The 25,638-nt window shown below is 38.3% G+C and overlaps 1 protein-coding gene across 4 annotated transcripts in view; it reads left to right on the forward strand.

Annotated features, from left to right (window-relative positions):
- The window catches only part of RBM33 (RNA binding motif protein 33), a 198,986-nt gene that overhangs the window by 121,941 nt on the left and 51,407 nt on the right, over window positions 1-25,638 (forward strand). For all 4 annotated transcript variants that reach the window (XM_023542038.2, XM_010602106.3, XM_023542039.2 and 1 more), the window contains 5 exons: window positions 8,257-8,389; window positions 8,762-9,105; window positions 10,407-10,790; window positions 12,944-13,231; window positions 16,611-17,261. In XM_023542038.2, coding sequence (XP_023397806.2) covers window positions 8,257-8,389; window positions 8,762-9,105; window positions 10,407-10,790; window positions 12,944-13,231; window positions 16,611-17,261 — 1,800 coding nt within the window. The remainder of the gene's footprint in view (window positions 1-8,256; window positions 8,390-8,761; window positions 9,106-10,406; window positions 10,791-12,943; window positions 13,232-16,610; window positions 17,262-25,638) is intronic.

Here is a 25,638-nt window from a genome sequence, read left to right on the forward strand (position 1 = left end):
CCAGTAATATTTAGCTGGAAGTATTAGTGGTATGGGGCGAGCGTTAGGTTGGTGGGAGCAGAGCCTGAGCTGGGGATTTGAATGCACATGATTTACATGAGGGAAGCAGGACGGGAGCAAAGCTGTGGTTTCAGGTAAAAGTCTAGAGCCTTGGCCTGATCCTCAGAGCAGGGGAGCGTGGGCTCTGGACCATAAGTCATAGCACAGAGCTGTCCCAACTCAGAGACACAGTGCTGCGGGGTAGGCTTTTGTGCCCCTGTATCATTCCTCAGCGAAGCAGCATCTACCAGCCATGGGCAGTTCTCCTTAAGTCACGGGGCAGCATTTGTAGCAGCTGGAGGATGAAGGCACTGGCTCGTGAAGGAGCTGTGGGTATGGAACCCAAGTGTCTACCACAGGAGTACTGGTTAGAGTAGACCAACTTTTAGTAGACAGCCCCAGAGTTTCAATAGCTTAGAGCTTAGCACAGTAGCACAGTCAAGCTTATTTCTCACCCAAATCACCGTCCAGTGGAGGGGTCAGGCTCCTTATATATTGTGGTTCCACCTTCCTCTGGCCTTTAGAGGTCTCTGTGTTGACTGGCAGATGGGAAAAGAGTGTGAGGATTGTTCATGGGAGCTTTTTTTTTAATTGCCCAGGTCTGGGCCTGGCACACATCACTTCTGCTCCCATTCTCTTTGCCAGAAATAAATCGGTATATAAAACAGACATGATCTCAGGCCTCATAGGTTCAGCAGATGAGTGGCAGAGGAAATGGAGGTGGGTTGAGAGATGTTTGGGAAGCGAAATTAATAGGGCTTGGTGACACCTTAGGTATGAGGGTTGAGAGAGAGAGTCAGCCAGTTGTGACACCCTAGTTTCTGGTTTGAGCTCAGAAATATGAATGCGGCAGGGGAGCTGCGCAGATTTATCCTTTGCCTTAAAAGGAAAAATATAGATTGTCAAAAATTACATATTGTATTTACAGTATGGGCTGCCATCTACACAAATGTCGTATAAAAACTATAATGACAAACGGGATGAGCTTTTGTTATACACTGGGTTTTAAGCCTTTCAGTGTGGATTGACCCTCAGCATGAAACAAAAATCCTCACAACTGGCCCAATAAGCAACATCATGATAAATGGAGAAAAGATTGAAGTTGTCTAGGATTTCATTTTACTTGGATCCACAATCAACATCATGGAAGCAGCAGTCAGGAAATCAAACAACGCATTGTATTGGGCAAATCTGCTGCTAAAGACCTCTTTAAAGTGTTGAAGAGCAAAGATGTCACCTTGAAGACTTGAGGTTCACCTGACCCAAGCCATGGTGTTTTCATTTGCCTCATATATGTATGCAAGATGGACAGTGAGTAAGGAAGACTGAAGAATTGATACCTTTGAATTATGGTGTTTGCGAAGGATGTGGATTATACCGTAAACTACCGAAAGAACGAACAGATCTGCTTGGATGAAGTACAGCCATAATGCTCCCTAGAAGTAAGGATGGTGGGACTACATCTCACATACTTTGGATGTGTTATCAAGGAGGGATCAGTCCCTGGAGGAGTGCGTTAACGCTTGGTAAAGTGGAAGGTCGGTGAAAAAGAGGAAGACCCTCAACAACATGGATTGACACACTGGCTGCAACGGTGGGTTCAAGCGTAACAATGACAGTAAGAATGGCACGGGACGGAGCAGTGTTTTGTTCTGTTGTACTCACGGCCTCTATGAGTCGAAAGCAACTCAACGGCACCTAATGATACCACCAAGCTCTTTGCAGGTGTTCTTTAATCCTCTCTACAGCCCCAGGCGGTAGGTACTAGTATTATCTCTATTTTATAGATGAGGAAACTGAGCTCACAGGAAGATTAAATCACTTGCTCAAGGTTGCAGCTAGTAATTGGAAGGGCTAAAATACACAGGGCTTGGGTGGGACCAAATCAGTCTAGCTCTAGAGTCCACATTCTTAGCCATTGTATAATGTATTGAGAATAGATCCTAAGTATTGTTTTTCTCAAAGTGAACACTTAGAGGATCATCTAGAAATTAGACTAAGGTTCGGATTAAATACTACTGCTGAATTTAAAAAGTTTTTATGTTCCACTGAGTGGAAAACTATCATTCCTTGTAACGTGAGGGAAGGATTTTGAGGGCTTCCTTCTATATCACTGTGAGTCGGAGTCTCGTCAGCAGCAGTGGGTGTGGGTTATATAGTGCTGACGTCTGAGTGCCTGTGTGTACACATTTAAACAGCACACGGATAATTGGTGAAAGGAGAGAGGGTTTGGGGCAGAGATGAGAATCACAGTATCAAAATGCTAGAGTGGGGGCAAGATTTGTGGTCCCATATATTTTCAATTTAGTGCAAATAAGCCTTCAGAATTTCTGAATATTTAAAATACTCTCCCAGGAAATCTGATAGTGCTTAGAAACCCAGGAAGTAATGTACCTAGTTTTCAGGCAGCTTCAAACTTTTATTGAAAACTTGACCACATCAATCACTCTTTTGAGTTCATTCTCATAATTCATTAACTACTGCTTTTTAGAAAAGGATGAAGAGAGGTAAGGAAAGAATACTTTTCCCTGATCTCACTCTGTGGCAAAGTCAAAGATCAACACTTAGCAGGCCTTCTGCTTACAGTGGAGTAGAAGCCAGTCTACTTTGCGAGTTAGATTTTGCCTTATCTATAATGAAAAAACCCATCTTTTGGAGGACTTGAAATTAACTCTGTAATGGAAGGAGGAAAAGAAGATTTATAAAGAACCCCTGCTTTGGCAGCCACATGACCAGGACTGTTCAGTGCTTTGACAGTAGAGGACAAGGCTTGTGGCACTAAAATGCAGTCATGGCACTTACAAGTACCTGCAGATTTCACAGGCATCTAAAGTATACTTCAGTTCTCTACAAAGCAGCGGTACGTAGCAGGGCATCACATCTTAAATGAGGAAGAAAGCCATGTTTATTAGTAAAGGCCATCTGAAACCTCTTTTAACTTGTTTCAATTATGGGCAAAATCAAAGAAGTAAAGGAGAGCCTGGCATTCCCTGCCTTCTGTGAAACCTGGAAAAGGGAAAAGTCAGCTGCAGAAGTAATTTGTCTTTCCATACCTGGGAATGAGTTCTGCCTTCTATTTATTGACGGTATAGATGGAGATAATGTAGAAACACAGTGTAGCCTACAGTTAATCATGCTAGAGAGGATTCAGAGTGGAGCTGAGCTGAAATGGGGGAGAAGTGGTGCTGTCTTGGTAGTAGTGTGTAATTACACAGTAATTCTGAACAGCTGAGTAAATTCAGCTTTGCTTTACCCTTTGTTGAACTTGGTAAAACAGTTGTAAATTGACAGAAAGTTTTCACATTGAGTAATAGTGATTTCTATAGTTATAATAATAAAATTATTTAAGGGTTAAATGAAAATAACACCAAAGGTCTCTTCCCCCTTGCTCTGGAAGTACTTTTTACTCTTCCTTCTTTCTGTGCTTTTTTGTCAGCTCATTGACATAATAGTAACGGGTACAGCTAATGAGTTACGAGGCTTAAAGTATGCTGACTATAGTTAAGGTTGAAAGTTTGTCAACAAATTAGAAGCATAATACTTTCAACCTCTCACAATTCAGCATACTGTTCCTATTTTTTTTTTTTATGAAAAATCTGACCAAATGCAGAAGTAGAGTGACAATTTGTATTTTTTTAAACAAAATAGACTGCTGCGAAAAATTAGCAGCAAGCACATTGTTCATGCTAGAAATGTCTATTTAGTTGTGGCTAAATGAAAACACTCCGTTCGTGCTGGAAACGTGGTACATGAAGGTGCAGAAGATGTGGCCGTGCTACTGCACGTAATCTCTGCCGTCCTCTGGGTGTGGGAAGCAACTTTATGTGATAGAAGGGGTAGAGAGGGAAGGTAAGTGGTGGGCTAAGGGACTAGAAGATGGCAAAAGATTTTAAATTATGGGGGATGAGAGAAGGAGCTGACCAGGGACAGGTGAAAAACTTTGCCAAGTGACGTTAATGATTCCAATTCATTATAATGAGATCTTTTCATCCAGTAATACTGAGGAGTCTGGCTACTGGGGTAGTGAAGCTGGACATTTGGAGTGATCTGTGGCCCATGTACAAGGTGGGTCTCCTGAGGCGGTGAGGTAGCAGGGGACTGACATCAGACAGCTGTGGAGAGAGAGAAGTAGGGGCAGGAGAAAATGAAGGTTCTGTGAAGTCGATTGCAAGAGAAGCATTTTCCGTACACAGATTTCACATTTTGGCTCAGGCAAAAACAGTGAGCCTTTTCCAGAGAAATGGATGGAATGAGGAAGTTTGCATATGCTGGGATGAAATTCAGAGATCTCAATTAGAGAGTCAGGTGTAGATGACCATTTTAGTGCCTAAGTTAGGGAAATATATGATTTTAAAAGTCTCCAAATTTAATAATTTTAATACAATCTATATGGGTTGAAACTTCTGCAGTTTGCATTTGTTGTGAATAAAATGAACCTTTGTGTAAGCTTTAACTTGTTTTGAAATCTCTGTGGTTGAGTGAACATAATATGATTTAAAATTATTGACATAGTAATGTGACCTTGGGCAAATTATTTCATGTCTTACGTATGTTTCAGTTTCCTCAGTTGTGAAATGGGACTTATCCACCTACCTTTAATGCCACGTGTCTTAATGAGGTAGTGTGGGCAAAGGGCTTAGTCCAGGGCCTGGTACACACTAAGTGAACAATAAATGATAGAAGTTACTGTTGTCTAAACAGAAATTCCTTGACCCTTTGGTTCTTTATGTCTGCCGGTGGACCTTGGAGCCTCCTAGTCCTCATTAGTTCTTGCTCTGAAGTAGATTCTTATAAAGCATTGATTCTTGTCTGGCTTATGTTAGATTCATCAGTGTTATTTATTTGAATTATACAAGATTCACTACAGTAGGTAGTCACTCTGTGGTAGGGAGTGGTCAGGAGTGTTAGGTCAGATACAGAAAGGCTGGAAGATCTTTGATGATTAGAAGTAATTCCTATTCTTAGTGCTGATGCCTTTCTGTCTTGTCACTCAGGACCTGTCCCTTGGTTCAGAACCCCCTTACCCAAACTCTCCACACTGGGCTCTGACTTTTTGTTCTCAAGTCTCCTGATTTGGGTTACACTAGGCATTAGGTTCAGCCAGAAAAGCAAGAAATTGGACTTTTAATTCAATTAAATAACCTGTTTCTGGGTACCTACCTAGTACCAGGCAATGGCGACATGCATTTCATCCAAGTTATTTTCCTAGTCTTCCTCCACTTGACCCAGTCCTGAGGCCATCCAAAACTCAGCATGGCAGACATACCATTAAATTACATTGCAAATACCCCTAGCTCTAGCCCTGTTTACATATCTTTTACCGTTTTCCATGATCCTAGGACACAGACTAAAAATTTCAGAGGTGGCATCGATTCTAAAAGTTAACTAGTCCAGTTCCCTTTTAGATCATCCTTGGCAGATGGTAATCCTTCTGATCAAATCCGTCTGTAGTTGAAGCACTTTTATATCACTTTTCAAGGGTACTATTGTTGGAAGATAGAATCTGAGTTTTATAAATACCTTCACTGCATTACTGAATTGAAATCTCTCCCTACCAAACTCATATTTAGCAGTCTATTTTAGTCACTTGATGCAAACCAAAACAGACCTTCTTATCAGTGGCCACTGCTTTAAAGGCTGTAAGTATTTTTTCATGTGTTTTCAGATAGGTGTTTGTTAGTTTTCCTACTAGTAAACTAAAGTTATTCATGACTACATATTTTTCATTTTTATAAGGTTTTAAATTTCAGCAATTTCTTTTACCACTATTAACTTGTTTTAGATTGTGGTATCGTCCCTTTTCAGTGTCTCAGTAATGTAGTTTTGACATATGGGTTTTGCATTTTTCAATGTAAATTATTTTAATTAATCTTATTGTCCTTCTGTATTTATTTGTTGGAAATTTTTCCTTTGTGTATTCCTCTCCCAAACGAAGTCAGTCAGGTATATGTAAACAGTTTAATGAAACAAACTATTTAATTGAAAAATGATTTTTACTTAGGGTCAGCACTTGCTAGTTTGTGGAGTCATATTGAATGTATTGGAGGCAGTGACTTGTCAAATCTCTGTGCAAACCAGAGGGCAGGGAATTTGTTTTATTTGCTGTATTACTCCAAGAAACATCATTTAAAGATTTTTTTGAAATAATACAGAACCTTGTTGCTAATTTATTATCATCCAGAAAGTATTGAAGATTATTTTAAATCATGTTGTGAAATTTTTATGTGTGTCAGAGTTGATATATAAAACTAAAGAAGGAATACTAATGTTATAAATAGAACATTCAGGTTACCTGGAAAAATATCATTTTGGGGGAGAGAAACACAAACACACCCACACCCACACACCTGTCTACCCACCCCATGTGTATTTCGTTGATTTCAAACAAAAAACAAGAATTTTTTAAATAAAAATTTTGCAATGGAAGAAAGCAGGCAAGTCCATTGAATCTAATGCAGATTTAATAAGTTAAAATGTATAGTAGCCTGCACTCTTAGAAATAATTTTTCTACCACATTATGATCAAAGTAAAAATATTGAATATTAAGGAGTATCTCTATCAAAGCATCATACAGCTAAAGGGTCAGAGTAACACAATGAAATGTATACATTTATTAGGAGTAAAAAAACCTTTCTAATTAAGTATGAGTGTGTACAATATGTATTCTCATAAGTCCTACTTTCCTAACGGCTGTTGCTTTGTTTATATCTTAATTGATACATTTATCTAAGAAAGAAGTGATACTTCCAAATAGCAAATGTTGATAAGGTGAAGATTTCTTTGATTTCACCCAAAATAATAGACAAAGTTTATAAGAACTTAAGCTTTAGTTTTTTCTCTTCAACATATTTCAATAAATACCTAATAGCTGCGTTTTTATTACAGTGTAATATTTGTGTTTTAAGTATACTTTATTATTACATAACCTACAGCCTTACCGGTTTTGGCATTTATACTAATGTTCTTTTTTTTTATTACTATGTTTTCAGTGAAAGTTTACTCAGCAAATTAGATTCCCATTTGACAGTTTTACACAAATTGTTCCACGATTGCATTCTTGTTGTTTGTTTCCAGTCCTCTAGTTTTCCTGCCCCCTTATCATCTCATCTTTGCTTGGAGTAATTGTTGACCTTTGGTAATGCTAGTGTTCGGTTTGCATTGTCCTCGCAGCGCCTTGTCCTCGCGGCGCCTTGTCCTCGCGGCGCCTTGTCCTCACAGTGCTTCAGCAGTGGGTCTCTGCACGGGAGGGCAGATTTTAAAGGGAGAAGGAAGGCAAGTGTAGTTTCAAAGAGCATCTTCAATATTATAAAATAATGCCACACTTACAGGGGAAAGCTAATTGTATTAGTAAAAAAAATTATAGGAAAGGCACTAGAATTTTAAGTTTATGAGAAGGGAACGTGATTTTTAAAATGTTGAGAAATACTGGCTCAGTTTCAGAGGATGAGGTGTTACTAAATGAAAATTATTTTGATGATCTATAAAAATTAATGAATTACCTATTTTTGAAATAGTGAAAACTGTGAGGCTTTTTAAAAGATGCCATTTTTTTTAATGTAAATGTAGGTGGCTTTGAAAATCTCTGTGAATATTTGAGAAGCCAGTTGAAAAATGAAGTAATTTTAGTTTTTCTGTATAGAGTTATACTAGTAACACGTAGTTATTGAAAAATGTTTGTCCAACAATTTTTATCTAAAGGAATCCGTGTAATAGTTCTTTTGTAGTAATTTGATTTCTTAAACATTTCACTTTTTCCTGTTTCATCAGAGATTTGTTAATTTGTGTTATAGTACAAATTGAATTTCTTTTTCTTCTTTTGAACTAAAGCAGCTTCCTTGCCATAGCTTATGATTGTGTTAAATAGGTAGCAAAGAATAGCATGGTTTGAGAAGATAAATGTCAGGAGCGTCCAAAGTAGACATTTAGTCTTTTGGATTAATGGGGAAGAAGGTCAATAATTGCATGGATTTCAATAAGCTTAAAAATAATATTCTTTGCTACTATGGTAATATTAAAATGTTGAATTAATTTCTAGATACTGCATTTTGATTTTTGACTGTTCTGTTATGGCGGAATCTCTGTTTTGATGGCCAACTTGTATGGAATATAGGAGATAAGCTACTTGGTTTTCAGAGAAAAACAGAACAATGTATATATTTTTGAAAATTATGGATTGTCTTTCTGCCTTTTCACCCTGTTTTCTTCTTCTTCTTTAGGGCCCTCCAGAATTTCCACAGCATACGCCTGGGCCTGTTCCCAATAATTTTAGCCAGCCCCCCCGACTTCCTATTCAGGACCAATGGAGAGCCCCACCCCCTCCTCAAGACCGAGACCCTTTCTTCTTAGGAGGTAGATAAAGAATGTCGCAAAGAAATGTAACAAAACACGCTTACATTTTTGAACAGAATTTTACTCCCAGTAGGGGATATTGCCAAGAATATTTATACCGTGGTTGTTCCATCTTTCTGTCATTTCAAATGCTGAAATTGGATATTTTTGGTATCTGAAATGTAGAAATCTCATACAAAGGAGAAAAAGATTTACAGAAAATAACTAATGAAGCAATCTAGAAAGAAAAGGAAAACCCTAGAATTCTAATTTGCTTTCAAACATTTATACTGTGTAACTTTGGTCCTTGTTAAGGCAATAGGTAAAATCGCTTTTCTAAGAAATGCATGCACTTTGTAACCAGAAGGTAATGTTGCTTGTACCACCACTTAGTTTCAGGTGAACCAAGGTTTCCAAGTCATCTTTTTCTGGAGCAGCGAAGTCCCCCTCCACCACCACCTCCTCCTACACTTCTTAACAGTAGCCATCCTGTTCCTACTCAGAGCCCTTTACCGTTCACTCAGCCCGGACCAGCATTTAATCAACAAGGACAGCAACCAGGATTTCCAAGAGAGAGGCCTGTGAGACCAAGCCTTCAGCCTCCAGGTCCTGTGGGGATTCTTCACTTCAGCCAGCCAGGATCAGCAAATACACGGCCTTTTATTCCTCCTAGACAGCCGTTCTTGCCGGGCCCGGGCCAGCCGTTTCTACCAACACACGCACAGCCTAATCTGCAGGTATGCATCATAAGTAAAACTTAAAAAGGAAAAAAGTGTGCCTGTAGCTTTGAATCCTTGTGCTGCATAAAAGTGAAATTTCAAGTTGTAGCCCGGTCATTTGTGGAGATTATTTAAAGAATAAGGGCATTTACCTTAAATGTGCTGTTTATTAAAGACAGCATTCTTGGCATTATTGTTTATCTCCACGGTAGGAGGAGATGTGGAAAAAGTGTCATTTTTTTGGGAAATGAAAACAGTTAGTACTAAGATTTTTTGAAAGGATGTACTGTAATAAAATCAGAATATTTTTTGATGCTACATCTGCCCATCATTTCAAGATTTCTTAAAAGGTTTATGCCAGTGGAAGCAGAATTACTTTGTTAAATTATGTTCTTACACTGTATAGTGAGAAAATTCTTTGTGAGGAGAAAAAAATATTGTTGTTCACTCATGGTTTGAAAGACTTGAGTGCCCTCTGCTGATAGAATTATGTTTCATAGGTTGACTTGAGTATTTATGACATCTTTCTTACTCAGTGTATTTCTTCTTGTATTTTACGTTTACTGTTAAAATAGATAACGGTGGTATGCTTGAGTCAACTGTTTAGAAACACGTGGAATGTATGTCTAAACTAAAAACAGAAAATGATTGTTATTTAAGGGTGTTAGTATAGGATAAAAGAGTTTTTAATTTTTCTTTTAAGAACAAGTACAATTCATGTATCTTCACTGCAGAAGTATTAGAATATAGAGTAGTGTAAAAGAAAGAAATTAAATAATCCCATCACCCAGAAACAATCACCACTCACATTTGACTGTATATTTTTTTCAGTCTTTTTTTTAATGCATGCCTTCTCACCCCATGCTTTTTTCTTTAATTTCCAATTAATACATCATTGATACCTTTCCGTGCCAGTGAATTGTCTTTCCTTACATCATTTTAAAATGCAGCACGAGTTTACATTTTATAGCTGTTTATGTTTGCACATGTATTTGGTTTCAATATTTTGGTGTTATAAACAGTACTTCAGAGAACATCCTTGAGGTCAAGTGTTTGCTGGCATCTTTAGTTACTTTCTTAGGATAAATTCCTAGAATTACTGGGTCGTTGGAAGAATTTAGGACAAATATAACATAGTTTTTTCTTGGCTTGTTACTGCATTTAAGATAGTATTATCATCATCCACAAGTCTGACATGAAGTTTTAGTACCGTTGAAAGTTTCCTTTCTATATTGAGGTTTTCAAGAAAATGGTTGAATTGGCGTATAACTCGTATATACATGTATCAATGATTGTTCCTCTTTCTTTTGAACCTGAAGGGGCCATTGCATCCTCCATTGCCACCTCCACATCAGCCCCAGCCTCAGCCCCAACAGCAGCAAGCTCAGCATCAGCAGCAGCAGCCCCAGCATCAGCCCCAGCATCATCAGCACCAGCCCCCACTTCAGCCCCCACACCAGCCCCCACACCAGCCTCCACATCAGCCTCCTCCCCAGCATCAGCCTCCTCACCAGCCACAGCATCAGCCGCAGCACCAGCCTCCACATCAGCCCCAGCAGCATCAGCATCACCACCACCTTTCCGTTCCTCCTCCACCTCTGATGCCCATGTCTCAGCCACAGTTTAGGCCTCATATGCAGACTCCGCAGCCTCAGCCAAATAGCAGCAGAATGCAGTGCCCCCAGCGCCAGGGGCTAAGGCATGTAAGTATTGAACCATGTTTTAATGTCATCTTCCTCGGATACCTTTAAGTCACAGAACTTTAGGGGCATTATTTGTGAATTAGAATTTTTTCCAGTCCTGATTTAAATTGATAAAACATACGTAGTGGTGCACAGAAACCCAGGTTTATTAGTGTTACCAAGGGCGGGTGGGAAGGAGAAATGGGGAAGGTTCTGATGAAGGAGCTCAGAGTTTCTGTTAAGGGTGATGAAAAAATTTGGAAACGAGTGATGGTGATGATTGCACAGCATGGTGAATGTAACTTATGTCAATGAATTGCACACTTAAAAATGGTTATGGTGACAAATGTTTTATTACATATGTTAAACTGTAATAAAAACGAAACAAACACATATGTCTTAGTAAACATTGACTTTAAAAATATTTTTTAAAAAGCATACTATTTTCTGAAGTGAATGCATTTAAAAAAAAAACGGAAATTTCTTAACTGTAGAAATTAATAACTTACCCTTTTTGTGCCTTCAAAAAATGTATTACTTCAATGTCTAACTTTCTTATATCTAGATATTTCTTCAGTGATACCGGCCAGACCAAACCTGTTGCTATCAAGTTTATTCCGACTCATGTTGTTACACAGTAGAATTGCTCTGTGGGGTTTTCTTGGCTGCAGTCTTTGTGGAAGCAGATCCCCAGGCCTTTCTTCTGTGGTGCCACTGGGTGGGTTCAAACCGCCCACCTTTTAGGTTAGCAGCTGATCACAAACTGCTCGTACCACCCAGATACTATTAATTAATGGCCACATAGTTTTAGAAAAGATTTTTGGGTGATAGATACTCTCCCTTTGCCAGTGGATTACTTCTTGATGCATAGATTGTCTCTGGGCTCTGGATAAATAACTAAATGAAATCAGGAAAAATGTATAGACTATCTTTGGTGTTAGGCACTGCTCTGGCCCCTTCAGATTGTGCACCTGCAGCCACAGGCACTTCACTCAGCCACTGCATCCCTTCAGGTTGTGCACCTCCAGCCTCAGGCGTGTCACTCAGCCACTGCATCCCATCAGGTTGTGTACCTCCAGCTTCAGGTGCATGACTTAGCCATTGCGTGCCTTCAGATTGTGCACCTCCAGCCTCAGGTGCATGACTTAGCCATTGCGTGCCTTCAGATTGTGCACCTCCAGCCTCAGGCGTGTCACTCAGCCACTGTGTCCCTTCAGATTATGCACCTGCAGCCTCAGGCGTGTCACTTAGCCACTGCGTCCCTTCAGGTTGTGCATCTCCAGCCTCAGGCGCACCGCTCAGCCATTGTGCCCCTTCAGATTGTGCGCCTCCAGCCTCAGGTGCATCACCCGGCCACTGCGTCCCTCATATTGCGTACTGCCACCTTCATGCATATCACTCAGCCACTTGTGTCTCAGTTTTTCTGATGCATGCCTCTTTTTAAAGTAGCATAGAGACTAAAGTGATGGAAAAAAGGGTTTTTTAGGTCTGAGAAGAAGGTGATTTACAACCTAGATTTCATTTTGTTAGAATAATGGCAGAATATATCATGAGGCTTGTGCCTTTAAATATTTGACCTGGGTGACCTTGGAGCTGAATTCTTCCCTCTTGATATTTCAGTTATCTGTAAAGTCTTCTAGCTGTTGGGCTCCTCTCTAAAGAATCCCTATGATTATCATAACTGAGAATTTCCTCTGTATAATAAAACTTTTTCGCATCATTCTCCTCCAGGAAGGACTTTATGTTAGGATATTGACTTAATGCTTGATTTTTTTTTTCTTTCTTGTTCCATCTTAAATTTAGGTAACTAAGTAAATGTGTTAATGCCATTAATCCAGCTGATTCCTTTTGGCAGCCACAGTCATTTGCTGGCTTTACTAATTTTGTGAAATTCACTCAGTCTTTTGAAAGACCAATTGAAAATCACACTGGTATAATTCCTGTAAAAAGGGGCATACTTGTAGACAAGTATGATATCTTTACCAGTTTGAGTCCTTAAAATTAAGGTGTGCTGCTACATAGATCAGGGAACATTTATGCATGTGGAAAAAGTATTTACCAATGAGAAAGCACCTGTTTCTCAGAAGTATAATGCTTTTATTTAATAACGTGTCTTTTTAGGTTTCTTCCCCCAGTTTCCAGTTTTAGTTATAATTTCTTTCTTCTTCTGATAGAATACAACTTCACAGAATGTAACCAAACGGCCAATTCAGCAAATGCAGCCAACCGCTCCAAGAAATAGTAATTTGCGTGAACTACCAATAGCGCCATCACATGTCATGGAAATGAGTAACAGTCGTTGCTCCTCCACACCTGCAGCTCAAGTGAAACCTATCATAAGCACGTCACCACCCTCGAGATCTGTGGTGGGTTCCAGGAACACGCAGGGAAAGACCGAGGTGAAGGTCAAGCCTGTTAGCCCTGTGGTTCAACCTAAAGAAGAAGCAAAAACGGAACCAGAGGTAGGACTTTAAAAAAAAAAAAAAACACTCAGGCAGGAAGCCTTGTAATTAACCTGGACTCTCTGCGGTTATTCACGAAGTCTTCTCACTCTTGTTTTCAGCTACGTCTTGAATTGGGTCCTTCTTTTAACCTAATAACCATGTCCATATAAGATATACTTGTCACCGGTTTACAGTATTAGGTTTTATCTATATATTCGTACAATTATTGTTTTATGATTTAGAATCTATACTACCAGAGGTTAGTAAACTTTTTCTGTAAAGGGCTGGGTAGTAATTATTTTAGGCTTTATTGTCCAAGCTGTTTCTGTAGTAACAATTAGCACAAAAAGAGTTACAGATAATTCTGAAGTGAATGGTAGGCAGGGCTATAAAATAAAACTTTATTTACAAAAGAAGGTGATGGGCCGGCTTTAGCCTGAGGGCTGTAGTTTGCTGGTCCCTGATACACACAGTTACCTTTCTGTGACTTTTATTGTTTTTCACTATAAGCTTCTAGAAGATAGGACCACCTTTACTTTTGGTCTGTGAATAATGTTTTGGGGGCTTTGTTTTTAATTATAATTATATATGTTGTTTCTAACTTCGAAATAGGTACGGAATGTTTTATGTATAAATAACAAATGCATGTAGGTATTCTACATGGTTTCCAGTTGCCTTATTTGCATCTTGATTTAGGTTTGGCCACTTATTTTTTGCTTGGGGGGGGGGTTAATATTAACATAATATCCGTCATGAAGTTTTTAATGAACTCTTGTTAAGTAGCAATAAAATCTATGGCTGGGACAAGCCCTAAGAGGCCATTGATGCCCTATAAAAGAAATGAATGGGATTTATGTAATGTTACTGTACAATAGATGTTTCAGTTTCAGACTCCTCCCTAGAAATACAGGTGTAAAAATTGGGCAGTGTCGGTAAAACTTAGGTACTAACAAGGCAGAGCAGTCTGGTTTAGGTGGATTATTTGCACCTCCCGGGAACTCTTAAAAACACAGCCTTTGGAATGCCCTGTCCCTTGTTAGCAGTGTGACCCTGGGCAAGTTACGTCACCTCTCATGAGCCTGAAGTTCCCTGTCAAATGAGGATTAAACAAAGCAGTGTTTTTTCCCTGGGACATGAAAAGAGATCAGTACGTGGGAGTTATTAATATATTGATAAAACTTACATAGAACATAATGAATTAGGATAATATGTTAACATATATTAATATAATGAAGTAAGAGCAGCATGGAAGGTTTCCTTAGAATGAAATTTAGGAAAGTTGTGTTTTCTTAATTTTATAAAAACTAGTCAATACAGCTTTTATCTTTTAGCAGTTTGTTATTATTACCATTTGGTCATTTTTTTTCTAATAAAGTATTGTAACAGTTTTAACAGTATGTTATTAAATCAGATATAAATATAAAGTGAAAATATTGAGTTAACGTTTAATAAGATCTTATTAGAAGAGTGACTTTTTTATTTCCAAATCAATATCTGAAAAAATAATCTAGATTTCCAAACTGAATCAGGGCAGTTAGTTTATAAAAAGGGTTCTTTGCTAAAAATTTTATAATACTTTTATATAGGCAGCTCCTTGCTTTGTATATGTAAGCTGATTTGATTCAGAAAAATTAAGTCATACACACTACTTTTATAATAACAGTGGCCAAAATAGTATGACAGAAATGACCTTCTAGGCATACCTCTAGTCACTTCTGGCTATTTGCTCCTTTCATAATAGTTGATTTGGGTAGGCTTCTAAATTCTTCTTCTTCAGAGTTAAGCAGATCGAGGGGTGAAATGGAGCTTGCAGGTGGCTGTAGTGTGGAAAGTCATTTAAGCGTGAAAACATGAGTGATTATAATAAATGAATGTCTTCATTTGTTTGCTTTTAATTTTCTGTGTACATAGAATAGGACTGGAAATAGATTTTTTTTAATTTTTCCTTTTTTAAAAGAAAAGTCTTCTATTTGTTTTGCTTAAATAAATGTGGCTTATATTCTTATACTTATGCAGTTGATAATGATATAATAACATGGTTCATATTCTTATACTTATGTAGTTGTTAATGATATAATCAAGGACAAATTTATTTAGATGGAAACCTTTCTAAAGTATTTCTATCTAGATTCCTGAACACATTTTAACTTTTTCTTGATGGCTTTAAGAAAAACCCTAATGAATATTATTTTTTCCTGAATTTTTAAACAGTGCATCCTTAGGGCCTACTAATATATTTACAACCGTTTGCTCCCAGATGGCTTTGGTTCTGTAGCTTTTTGAACTGTATAGTCATATCTTACTGTTTTTCTGTCTTTTTTCCCTGATGTCTCTTCTTGCTCTATATGCCTACGTATATGATAGCCCTTCACTCGCCTTCAAATTTGCTGTTTCAGATCTGTCCTAGACTTTGAAATTAGATAACCGTGTTGGTAGGAATTGCTCACAGAATGATAAGCCAGCCCTGCTCGAGGGACCTGTAAGCGAACTGCATGGACTCCCAGAACATCAGCTCACTCTTCAGCTACATTGTAACCCTAAATTCCTAAGGCTTATGTAGAGTAGATAAGATTATTAAGTAGCTATCTGAATTCTGAATTCTAGGTAGATTAAATACTGTGTTACATTCTTTTGAAGTATCTGTAGGTGAGGATGTATATGAATTTTTTAAAGAAAATTATTACTCTTTTTTTTGTTAAGTCCTTAACTCTTTATAAGGATTGGATGTTTTTTATGGACTTTATTGGACCTTTTCAAATTATTTGACAGGCTTTCAGAATGGTTTGGGGCTGGAATATTAAAGGTTCCTTATATATAGCCATTAATATTCTAATACTGCAATTGGCAACATTTTGATTCTGAGGAGAGTACGTGAGTTCAAGGTCAGAGAGATTGACTTGTGCTGTTCATTATAACCAATTATTCTGTGACAAATGAGTTTGAGATCAGGTTGAAAATTCTGTAAGAAAAATCAATAGTTCTAATCAGGGCCTTTCAGGTCATTTGCCACCCTGCCTTTTGTTAGTTTGTCAGAAAAGAGCAAGATAAAAGCTGGGAGACAGCGGGTGCTTCAGTTTTGTTGCCATTTCCGTTTGAAACATATTTTGATACCTTAAATGAATAGTTTAATTGGTTTCAAACTTGTAGATGAGTAGAAATTTACATTTTTTTTTTTTTAATATTCTGATAAGATCTTCCAAATTAGCTTTAGCTGTGTAATTTCTTTACCCTCCAAGTAGGAAACAGTTAGGCTTAAAAGTCTTGAAGCAGATTTTGGATGGCTTCTCTCAAATACTGAGTTGAGGGTCTTTGAGAAGTGCACTTTCTTAGTTTGTTGAAATAGAGTGGTCACCTTGCCTTGTGCTCCAAAGTAAGCAGTGTGTGTTCTCTATTTCAGTTTCCTGATGAAGATGAGGAAACAAGGTTGTATCGTTTAAAGATAGAAGAACAGAAACGCCTAAGAGAAGAAATCCTGAAACAAAAGGAGTTACGACGGCAGCAGCAGGCTGGTGCTCGAAAGAAGGAGTTACTTGAGAGACTCGCGCAGCAGCAGCAGCAACAGCAGCAGCTTTATACCCCCCAGCTCCCAGTAGAGCAAGAAGAACGCACATCTTCACCTTCACCCCCCAATGGAAACCCATTGTTACCCTTTCCAGGTGCACAGGTCAGACAAAATGTGAAAAACAGACTTCTTGTTAAAAACCAAGATGTTGCTGTTTCAAATGTTCAGCCCAAAACATCAAGTTTTGTACCATCTGGTGCTAATATGCAGTATCAAGGACAATTGAAACCACTGAAACATTTGAGACAGGCCAGAACAGTACCTCAAAGTCAAACTCAGCCATCCCTCAAAGTACTACAAGTGAAACCTGCTGACATGGAAGAATTACCACCTTCGCCACAGACTGCTAGAGTGGCCTCCGTCCAAGGCCGGCCCCAGGAAGTAAAACCTGGAGTGAAAAGGACGGTCATGCAGCGGGCAAACAGCGGTAGTGGAGACGGGCCGCACATCAGCTCCAAAGTCAGGGTGATTAAGTTGTCAGGCGGGGTAAGTCTACATGCCTTGTGAGTGCTCTCCCCATTCGTATTTCACTTACAATACCTTCATTCCTAGAGAATGTTATGGAAGAAAGAGAAATAAAACTTGGCTCTGTTAGAATCATGTACCTACCTGAAGGTGGTGGAAGAAATGTCATTTAAACTTTCAACTGGGACCCATATTTTTTCAGTTGTGTCTTTTGAGTCTTAATGAAAGACCAGTATGACAGTCTCAAAATTAGCCTTTTCCTCAGTTTTAGCTTCATTTCATAGATAATATGTGATAGAATTATCTAAGTTTGTTTTAAAAATAAAATTTTCTTTACCATAAAAGAAATAATTTGTTGTGTGTAGCTTTAGATTTAGCAAGCACCTGTATGTGGAATCCCTGGTGGCATAGTGGTTAAGAGCTACAGCTGCTAACCAAAAGGTCAGCAGTTTCAGTCCACCAGGTGCTCCTTGGAAACTGTATGGGGCAGTTCTGCTCTGCCCTGTAGGGTCGCTATGGGTCATACTTGACTTGACGGCAGCGGGTTTTTCTGTGTGTAATGGGTGGTGGTGGTGGTTGTATGTACATGTGTGCCTACTTTTAAGCAGCCTTGTTGCAAAAACTATTACCTGTCTTCTTGTTTCGAAGCCAGCTTCCTCCCTCAGGGGGAAGAAAAAGGGTAACAAAATTCTAAATTGAAATCATATGTTATCTTACCACCTGCTTTCAAAAAGTGAAACATGCCTCCTTTCTTTCTTTACATGTGATTGGTGTGCATTTTAGATCATTTTCTGTAAGACACAGGAGTTACAGTTTGCCACTGTAGTTTGGGTAAGTTCAGTACTCCAAAATAAAAATGTCGCTGCAGATAGAGTCCTCTTGTAGAAGATTCTCTGGTAAAGAAGTGATCTGTAAAATACTTGCTTCCTTATCCTGCATTTAGTCACAGGCGGTCTCTAGGTTACGAACGTCCAGACTTATGAGTAACTAGTACTTAAAAATGAACTGTCATAAAGCCTATTACATTAAAAATTTGAGTTAAATGCTTATAATGGTCCGTAATAATGAATGCACTCACTCCTTTGCGGTGGTCACAAAAACATTGCGCAGCTTAGAAGTGTTTCTTAAGTGTTTTATATGCATAAAAAAACACTTGACTGACACTCAGTAAGAACTGTATGTACCTGGAGATTTGACTTAAAGACAGACTTAGCGACAGATCTCGTTTTTACCCCTCGGAATGCCTGCGTAGTAAAAGCTTTCATTTATTGGTAACTTACAGTGAATACTACATGTGTGCTGCGGTCTGTGGTGTTGTAGTTCGAAACAGTGCTACCTATTGTGTGCGGCTTGTATTGTGGAAGAGAGGAGAATAGCAGCAAGACACAGGTGTTTACAGTGAACCAGCCAGTAATGATTACTTAAAAAATAATAATATAATAAAAAATTCACTCCCCCCCCCCCCCCGCAAAAAAAAAAAGTTCATCCAACACAAGCAGTGCCTCTTAAAAACACTCAGAAACCCAGAGGCGTTCCTGTACGACACCGCAGCCTTTGCTGGACTCGTTAAGGACAGCTGATTTGATTAGTTGGTTTACTTGTTGGGTGTGCTTTTTCTTTCTATGTTTGTAGACAAAAATGTGATTTTTTTTTTTTTTTTGGTGTGTTTAAAGAAAATTTTGATAGACTAATATAAATTTTTTTTTGATCCCGACTCATAGTGACCCTATAGAACAGGGTAGAACTGCCCCACCGAGCTTCCAGGGAGCACCTGGCAGATTTGCACTCCCGACCCTTTGGTTAGCAGCTGTAGCACTTAACCACTACGCCACCAGGGTTTCCTAATATAAATAGCAAGTTTCATTTATAGAATACTCAACCAGACCCAACAACAGGACCCATAATTTTGTTTCTCCGAATCTGTTTTTTCTCTCATCTATTTGTTGTGATTGAAAACGTCAGTACGCAGATGAACTATGCTACGTCAACTTATTTTAATATTATGTGAATTTGTTATCTTTAGGTGAGAACCTAAACTTTCATTAGTTTCTATAGTGTATATGGCCTTTCTGCTTTTAAATGTACTTTATTCATCAGTGTCTCACTTGTTAAATTTGAGTTATAAGTACAAGAGGAGGAGACTTGTGGTCGCTGTTGGGAATACTTTACTGTAACAGCTAGGACCCAGCACTTTTTATTACTGAGATTGGTGAGATAAGAAGTGAAAGATGATTTCTACCATCAAAGAGTAGCTTTTAACTAATAAATGCCATTCCTTTAAAATAATTTACCTACCTGAATTTTTTGCTGTCTTTTTCTCTAGTGGAAAAAATATATTTCGTATCAGACTGTATTCCAAAATCATGTTATGTAATTTTACAACACAAGGGGAAAAATGAATTTTGCATGAAAATAGGTATCTGCCAGACCAGTACTTTGAATAGCTTTTGAACCAACTTTTTAATTACTAGATGAACTAACCAACATGTTCTGTATTTTAGGATTTATTCCAACAAATCTACCGATAGCATGTTGGAAACTTTTGATTTATCAAATGTTAAGTATCTCTTATATCTCTCTGAACTAAAACAAACGGCATTTCTCTACGGCCTTGGTTTTTCCTCTGGGTTGTAATTGTTTTTAAGGCGACACATTTAATTGTTATTTACAAAACTGCTTATTTCAGGCAATGCAAAAAAGACAACAGTTACTTTTGAGTGCTAGGTGCTCTTACCTTTATTTCAACTTCTATTTCTTCTCCTGCTACTGCTGAGGTATGTGTACCTGGGTTATTCTCCGCCTCGGTTGGCTGTGGCATTAATGCTGTGAAACTGGTCAATTGTGAGCCTAGAGCTAAACAAGGCACCCTAGTAAGGGCCTGACAGGGGCTGAGCATTTTGGAAGGATTAGCTCATACGTAGTACCTATGGAGAAGATTATTTATACATTTCAATTTCATAATTGCTTGTTTAATAAATGCATTTCATTGTCGGTTCATGTTTCACATGTGTTTTGCTATGAGCAGTTAGCTTCTTGACATCTTGTTATTATAAAAATCATCTTTCTTCATGTTGTATTTGTGAGGTTTCCAAGAGATTAGAGAGAATCAGTTTTATTTCCTTCGCTTTCTTTCCTAACCTGACCTTGCGTCTAATACATTGAAATAAATTTTTCTTCACATTCAGTAGTCTCCTCATTACATTACTGAATCTGTGGCAGAATTTGGGACTATCCCGTGACGTAGTATACTCTGGTGGATGATCACAGGTCAGAAATGTACTGGTGAGATTGTTCAGTTACATTTATGAGAGTAGAATTTTCTTGGTATTATTTCTGACAGCCAAATTGGAAATGTCTTACAACTTACTTAGGTTTCTTTAGGTGTACAATACCTGTGAGGGAGTCCCTCGGTGGTGCGAACACTTAACATGCTTGGCTGCTAACCGAGAGGTACCTCAGAAGAAAGGCCTGGCAGTCTTCTTCTGAAAAATCACTCATTGAAACCAGTGAAAACTCTGACACATGTGGGGTTGCTGTCAGTCAGAGTCTCACACACCTGCGAGGCAATTTTAAATCAAAATTTTTTTATTGCCCATATTTAGTTAATTATGGAGCCCTGGTGGTGCATTGGTTAAAAATCTGGCTGCTAACCAAAAGGTCAGCAGTATGAGTATACCAGCCGCTCCTTGGAAACCCTCTGGGGCATTTCCACTCTGTTCTGTAGGGTCACTGTGAGTCGCAATTGACTCGATGGCAACAAGGTTTTTTGTTTGTTTGTTTGTTTTGGTTAATTACCAAAAACAACTTATGTTTGGATTTATTAAATTTGGGGGGGGGATGGGTGGAGAGGCGAGAGATCCTGAGTCTTAAGACAGTTGGGTTTTCTGTCTTCCCTTTAATTAATTATTTGATCTTTAAGGTGATTTTAATTCACCCTACTCATTGTAAAAGGATTCCTAGTTATGTATTATTCTTCTCTGTTATATGGCTAATGTGTTATGGACATAAGCATTTTCAAAAAGACTTTATAAAAATGATTTCTTGGCATTATTTCTTACATGGTTGTATGACTAGGGTTATTATCTTGGTTTACGGTTTGGAAGCTGATTCTTCACTTCTTTCAAGGACTTATTGTTGGCACCATGTTTTTTTGTTGGCCATTCTGATCTTTTCATGGAATACAGAGAATCTCTCCTTTTCTAGGACAGAGAGATTATATTTCTACACAACAGTGTGATATAGTGAAAACAACGTGGCTTGGGATTCAGAAAGACAGACCCATGTTTGAATGATAGTCTGCTACTTTTCCTCTTTGGGGCCTAGAACAAAGTATTTCATTTCTTTGAATCTCCATTTCCAATCTGTGAATAGGGTTAGTAAGATTGCTGTGAGGAGTAAATAAATGAAAGTTTCTAGCACCTAGAAGGCACATTGTAAATGTCCATTGTTTTTTTAGGATGCTTCTAAGGCCCCTTCTAGAAATTCTGTGATTTTATGACGAATAATAGCAATAGTTAACGTTTATCAAGTGTTTAGCATGTTAATCGTTTTATAGACTTTCTCGTGTAATCTTCACAACATCCTTATGAGGTGGATATTCTTGTTCCTATTTTACGTGTGAGTAACTTGAATCTCAGAGGGATACGTTAGTAACCCAGGGTCACTCGGCTAGCAAGTAGCAGAGGTAGGTTTCTAATCCAGGTGTAACTCTGAATCCTATGCTCTTTACCATTGTGTGTCTAGTTTTTTTTACTACTCCTTTTTTCTAAAGTGTTATTTATTTCATGATTAGGGGTTAGATTCTCCTGTTTACTACAAATGTACAGTAGTCAGTGTTGATTCAGAAAATTTTTAGTGAGTGCTTCTGAGCACAGATGACAGGTAGATTCTATTTTGCTTGCCGACTCCAGCTGATCCGTGGTGAATGTAGTACCTGACTGGAGCAATATGTTGAGAAGGATTGAGAGGTAAGAAAAAGCTCCATAATTGGTTAAGAGTATCAACCCTGGAACCTGTGTGAAGTGACCGGTAACATTAGAGTAACTAGATGGCCACTAGCTAGGGAAGTGCGTAATTGTTTAAACTAGTTAAGTACAAGCTATATAACTTGGCTATATGCTGTAAATGAATCCTTGAGTATTTCTGTGTAAATGAATTTAAGTCAAGTTTTACATTTAAAATGTTGGGGGGAACCCTAGAGAGGGATGAAGTTTAAAGAGACCTTTTGTTATGAGGCTAATCAATCTCTGTATATGTGAATTTTAATTTTTTCCCATCCTTTTATTATCTAAATTTGTTAGGTGAGCTTACAAAAGGAAAAAGTTAATGGTGCTTATAATGTAGTGCTAAATATTAGCAAGTATTGCTTCTAAAGTTTCATGAGCCTCCCTGAGTATTCTGCAAGTAGTGTAGTTAACGAATTGTATTTGATGGAATTGTTCTCTTTTTATTACTTAAAATTTAGAAATAGCCTTCATTTGCTCATTTTTCAGGAAGCGGTTTTAAGTGTTTAATTTTAAGAAACCAAAAAAGCAACCTTGTTAAATCCTAATTTTGTTCATATGTAACCAGTAAAATAATCCAAAAAACTTTTCAAGTAGTAACACAGCCAGTATAAACATATAAAACATTTACTTAGTGTAAACTTACGGTAGTTTTGCCAGCCATTCTTCGTGATTAAACACACACTCACACAAAGAAGTTAGAATAAGTGCGTATCATGGAAATTCCTTAACAGCCTTGAGTCTTGAACTTCTCTCTCCCAGATTTAGGGGAAATGGGATAATCTTTGAAGTATTTGCATCTTGGCTTCCATTTTGTATCTTTCCAGCCTTGGTTACTTGGCCTGAGTGAACCTCAGCTCCCCCCATCAGGAAAACGGGGATAAGATCTCCTCATAGCATTGTTGTAAGAATTAGATGTAACCTGTGTAAAGGGTTTAGCACAAGGCCTGAGCACATGATAGTTGCTCAGGAAATAACTACCCTCCCCGTTTAGCTTAAGCAAGAAATAAATTGTGTATTTAGAAGCGGCTTATTATGGGGTTTTTTAAGAAATTGAAAGCAAATACTGAATTCAGATACTCTATTCTAATCAAGGTATTGAAATTTTTAAGAGTTTGGCTGCACATTAAGTAAACAGTACTTTGTTCTACTGGCCACACAGAGAAATGGGAGAAATACAGAATGTCCCAGCAGGAAAGCCAGCTGTCCAATTTTGATACTCTTGTATTTTATCTTTAAAAGGCTGTCAGAATGCTGCATGCATAGGGCCCTGTTTATTTGTACAATCCTGCTTTTTGAAGTTAGACTGCATTTGTAGACTTTCAAAGAAAAGCTCAAGTGACACGTGTACGGGTAATTGGTCCCTTCCTGCCCACTCAGCGGTTACTCCTAGACGTTTTTAGAGAGGTGGTAGAAGAGGTGATATGTATGTCTGATCCTTTTGTAGGAGCCCTGGTGGCATAGTGGTTAAAGTGCTCAGCTGCTAACTGAAAGGTCAGCAGTTTGAACCTGCCAGCTGCTCCTTGGGAGAAAGATGTGGCAGTCTGGTTCTGTAAAAAATGGACAGCCTTGGAGACCCTATGGTGCAGTTCTGCTCTGTCCTATGGGGTTGATAGGAGTCAGAATTCACTCAGTGGCAGTGGATTTAGTTTGGATCCTTTTGTGGGGCTCGGTGGGGGAAGGGGAGGGAGATGGGGAATGTTTTATTTTGATATAATTTCAGTTTAAGAGAAGTTGCAAGAATAGTATAAGAAACTCTTGTATACCGTTTACTGGATTGACTGTTTATATTTTGCCATGTTTGCTTTATCATTACCTTTTTGTCTTTTTACACACACACACACCCATTTTCCCAACCTATTTGAGAGAGTAGGTTGAAGATACCGTGTGCATTATCTCAGAACAAAGATATTCTCTTACAAAACCACAGTAAAATTATCAAATAAGAGGAAATTTAACATTGCTACGATACTGTTACCATAGTACATATTCAGACTTTATCATTTGTCTGATTATATCCTTTATAGCCATTTTTTCCCCAATTTAGAATCTAATCCAGGATCATGTATTACATTGTCATCTCTCTTCAGTCTCCTTTAGTCTGGAATATTCCCCCAGCCTTTCTTTGTATTTTTTTGACCTTAACCTTTTTAAAAAGAGACCACTTATTTTATAGAATGTCCTTTGGTTTGGGTTTGTCTTATGTTTCCTTGTGATTAGTGTCAGGTTGACACTTCTGGCAGGAGTACCATGGAAGGGATAGTGTGTCCTTTGCATTGCAGCATGTCACGAGCCATGTGATGTCACTTTGTCCCAGTATTGATGAGGTTCACTTTGGTTGCTTGAGTAAGATGGTGTGTGCCAGGTTTGTCCACTGTAAAGTCATACTTTAACCATTTGTAATTAATAAGTAATTCATGGGAAGGTATTTTGAGACTATGTTAATGTACAGTTCCTCATGAAATTTTAACGTTTTTAGCAAGCACTGATTTTTTATAATGTTAACATTCCTTCTGTATTTATTAGTTGTAATGCTACTACTGTAATGGCTTTCTCTTTGCCCTCACTTTTTTTATAGTATAAATAAGTGCTTATGAATTCTTATTTTATTTAGTCAACTCTTACTGTCGTCTTTTGTTTTGGTGTTAGAATTGCCCCTCATATAGATTGGCCAGTGAGGGCTCCTCCACTCAGGCTTCTCTGTCCTTTCTATTTGTCTCCATCACTCTTGGAATACTGCCTTACTTTCTGGTGCAAAGACGCGCAGGCTCGTTATCTCCCTGCTCGGCGTGGGACTCAAGCTTCTCTCCAAGATGCTGCAGTTCAGTTTAGTGGCCATCCATTCAGTTGCAAGGTCTCTTCATTGCTTATTGGGTGTCATTATTTTTAGGTCCTCTTGGCACATGTCCAGTCCTTTCACTGTGAATTTCCAAAAAAGAAAAATGCCTTACAAGACACTCCTTGAATTGGTTGAATTTTGTGTATTTCTTGAAATATATCATCGACAGGAATCAAAAATCCTTTTTGCTTTATTTCATATTTTGAATTATTGTGATTGCATAATAATTCCAGGAGAATTAAACATCACTATTTAAATATCAAAAATGGATACCTCATCTTCTTTGGAGGAGGGCTAGCCAAGATATGTTCTTTTGGCCGGGTGGCTGAGGTGGAAAACTGCCAACAGGGAAGGGAGTGTGTGGTTTGGGGAATGTTCTCAAAAGGTACACTTGGTACATTGGGGAAGCTTGTTGGCTGTACGTTTCAACAGGTTTATCAACAACTATAGGTAGCAGAGACTCTGACTTCCTCATTTATTCAAGGAGTCAGGCTCATACCATTGGTACCAGCATTTATTTTATATATCTTTCAGGGTAACAACTCCTGAAAGTTTA

Source organism: Loxodonta africana, chromosome 22 (assembly GCF_030014295.1).
Source record: "Loxodonta africana isolate mLoxAfr1 chromosome 22, mLoxAfr1.hap2, whole genome shotgun sequence".
Classification (NCBI taxonomy): domain Eukaryota; kingdom Metazoa; phylum Chordata; class Mammalia; order Proboscidea; family Elephantidae; genus Loxodonta; species Loxodonta africana.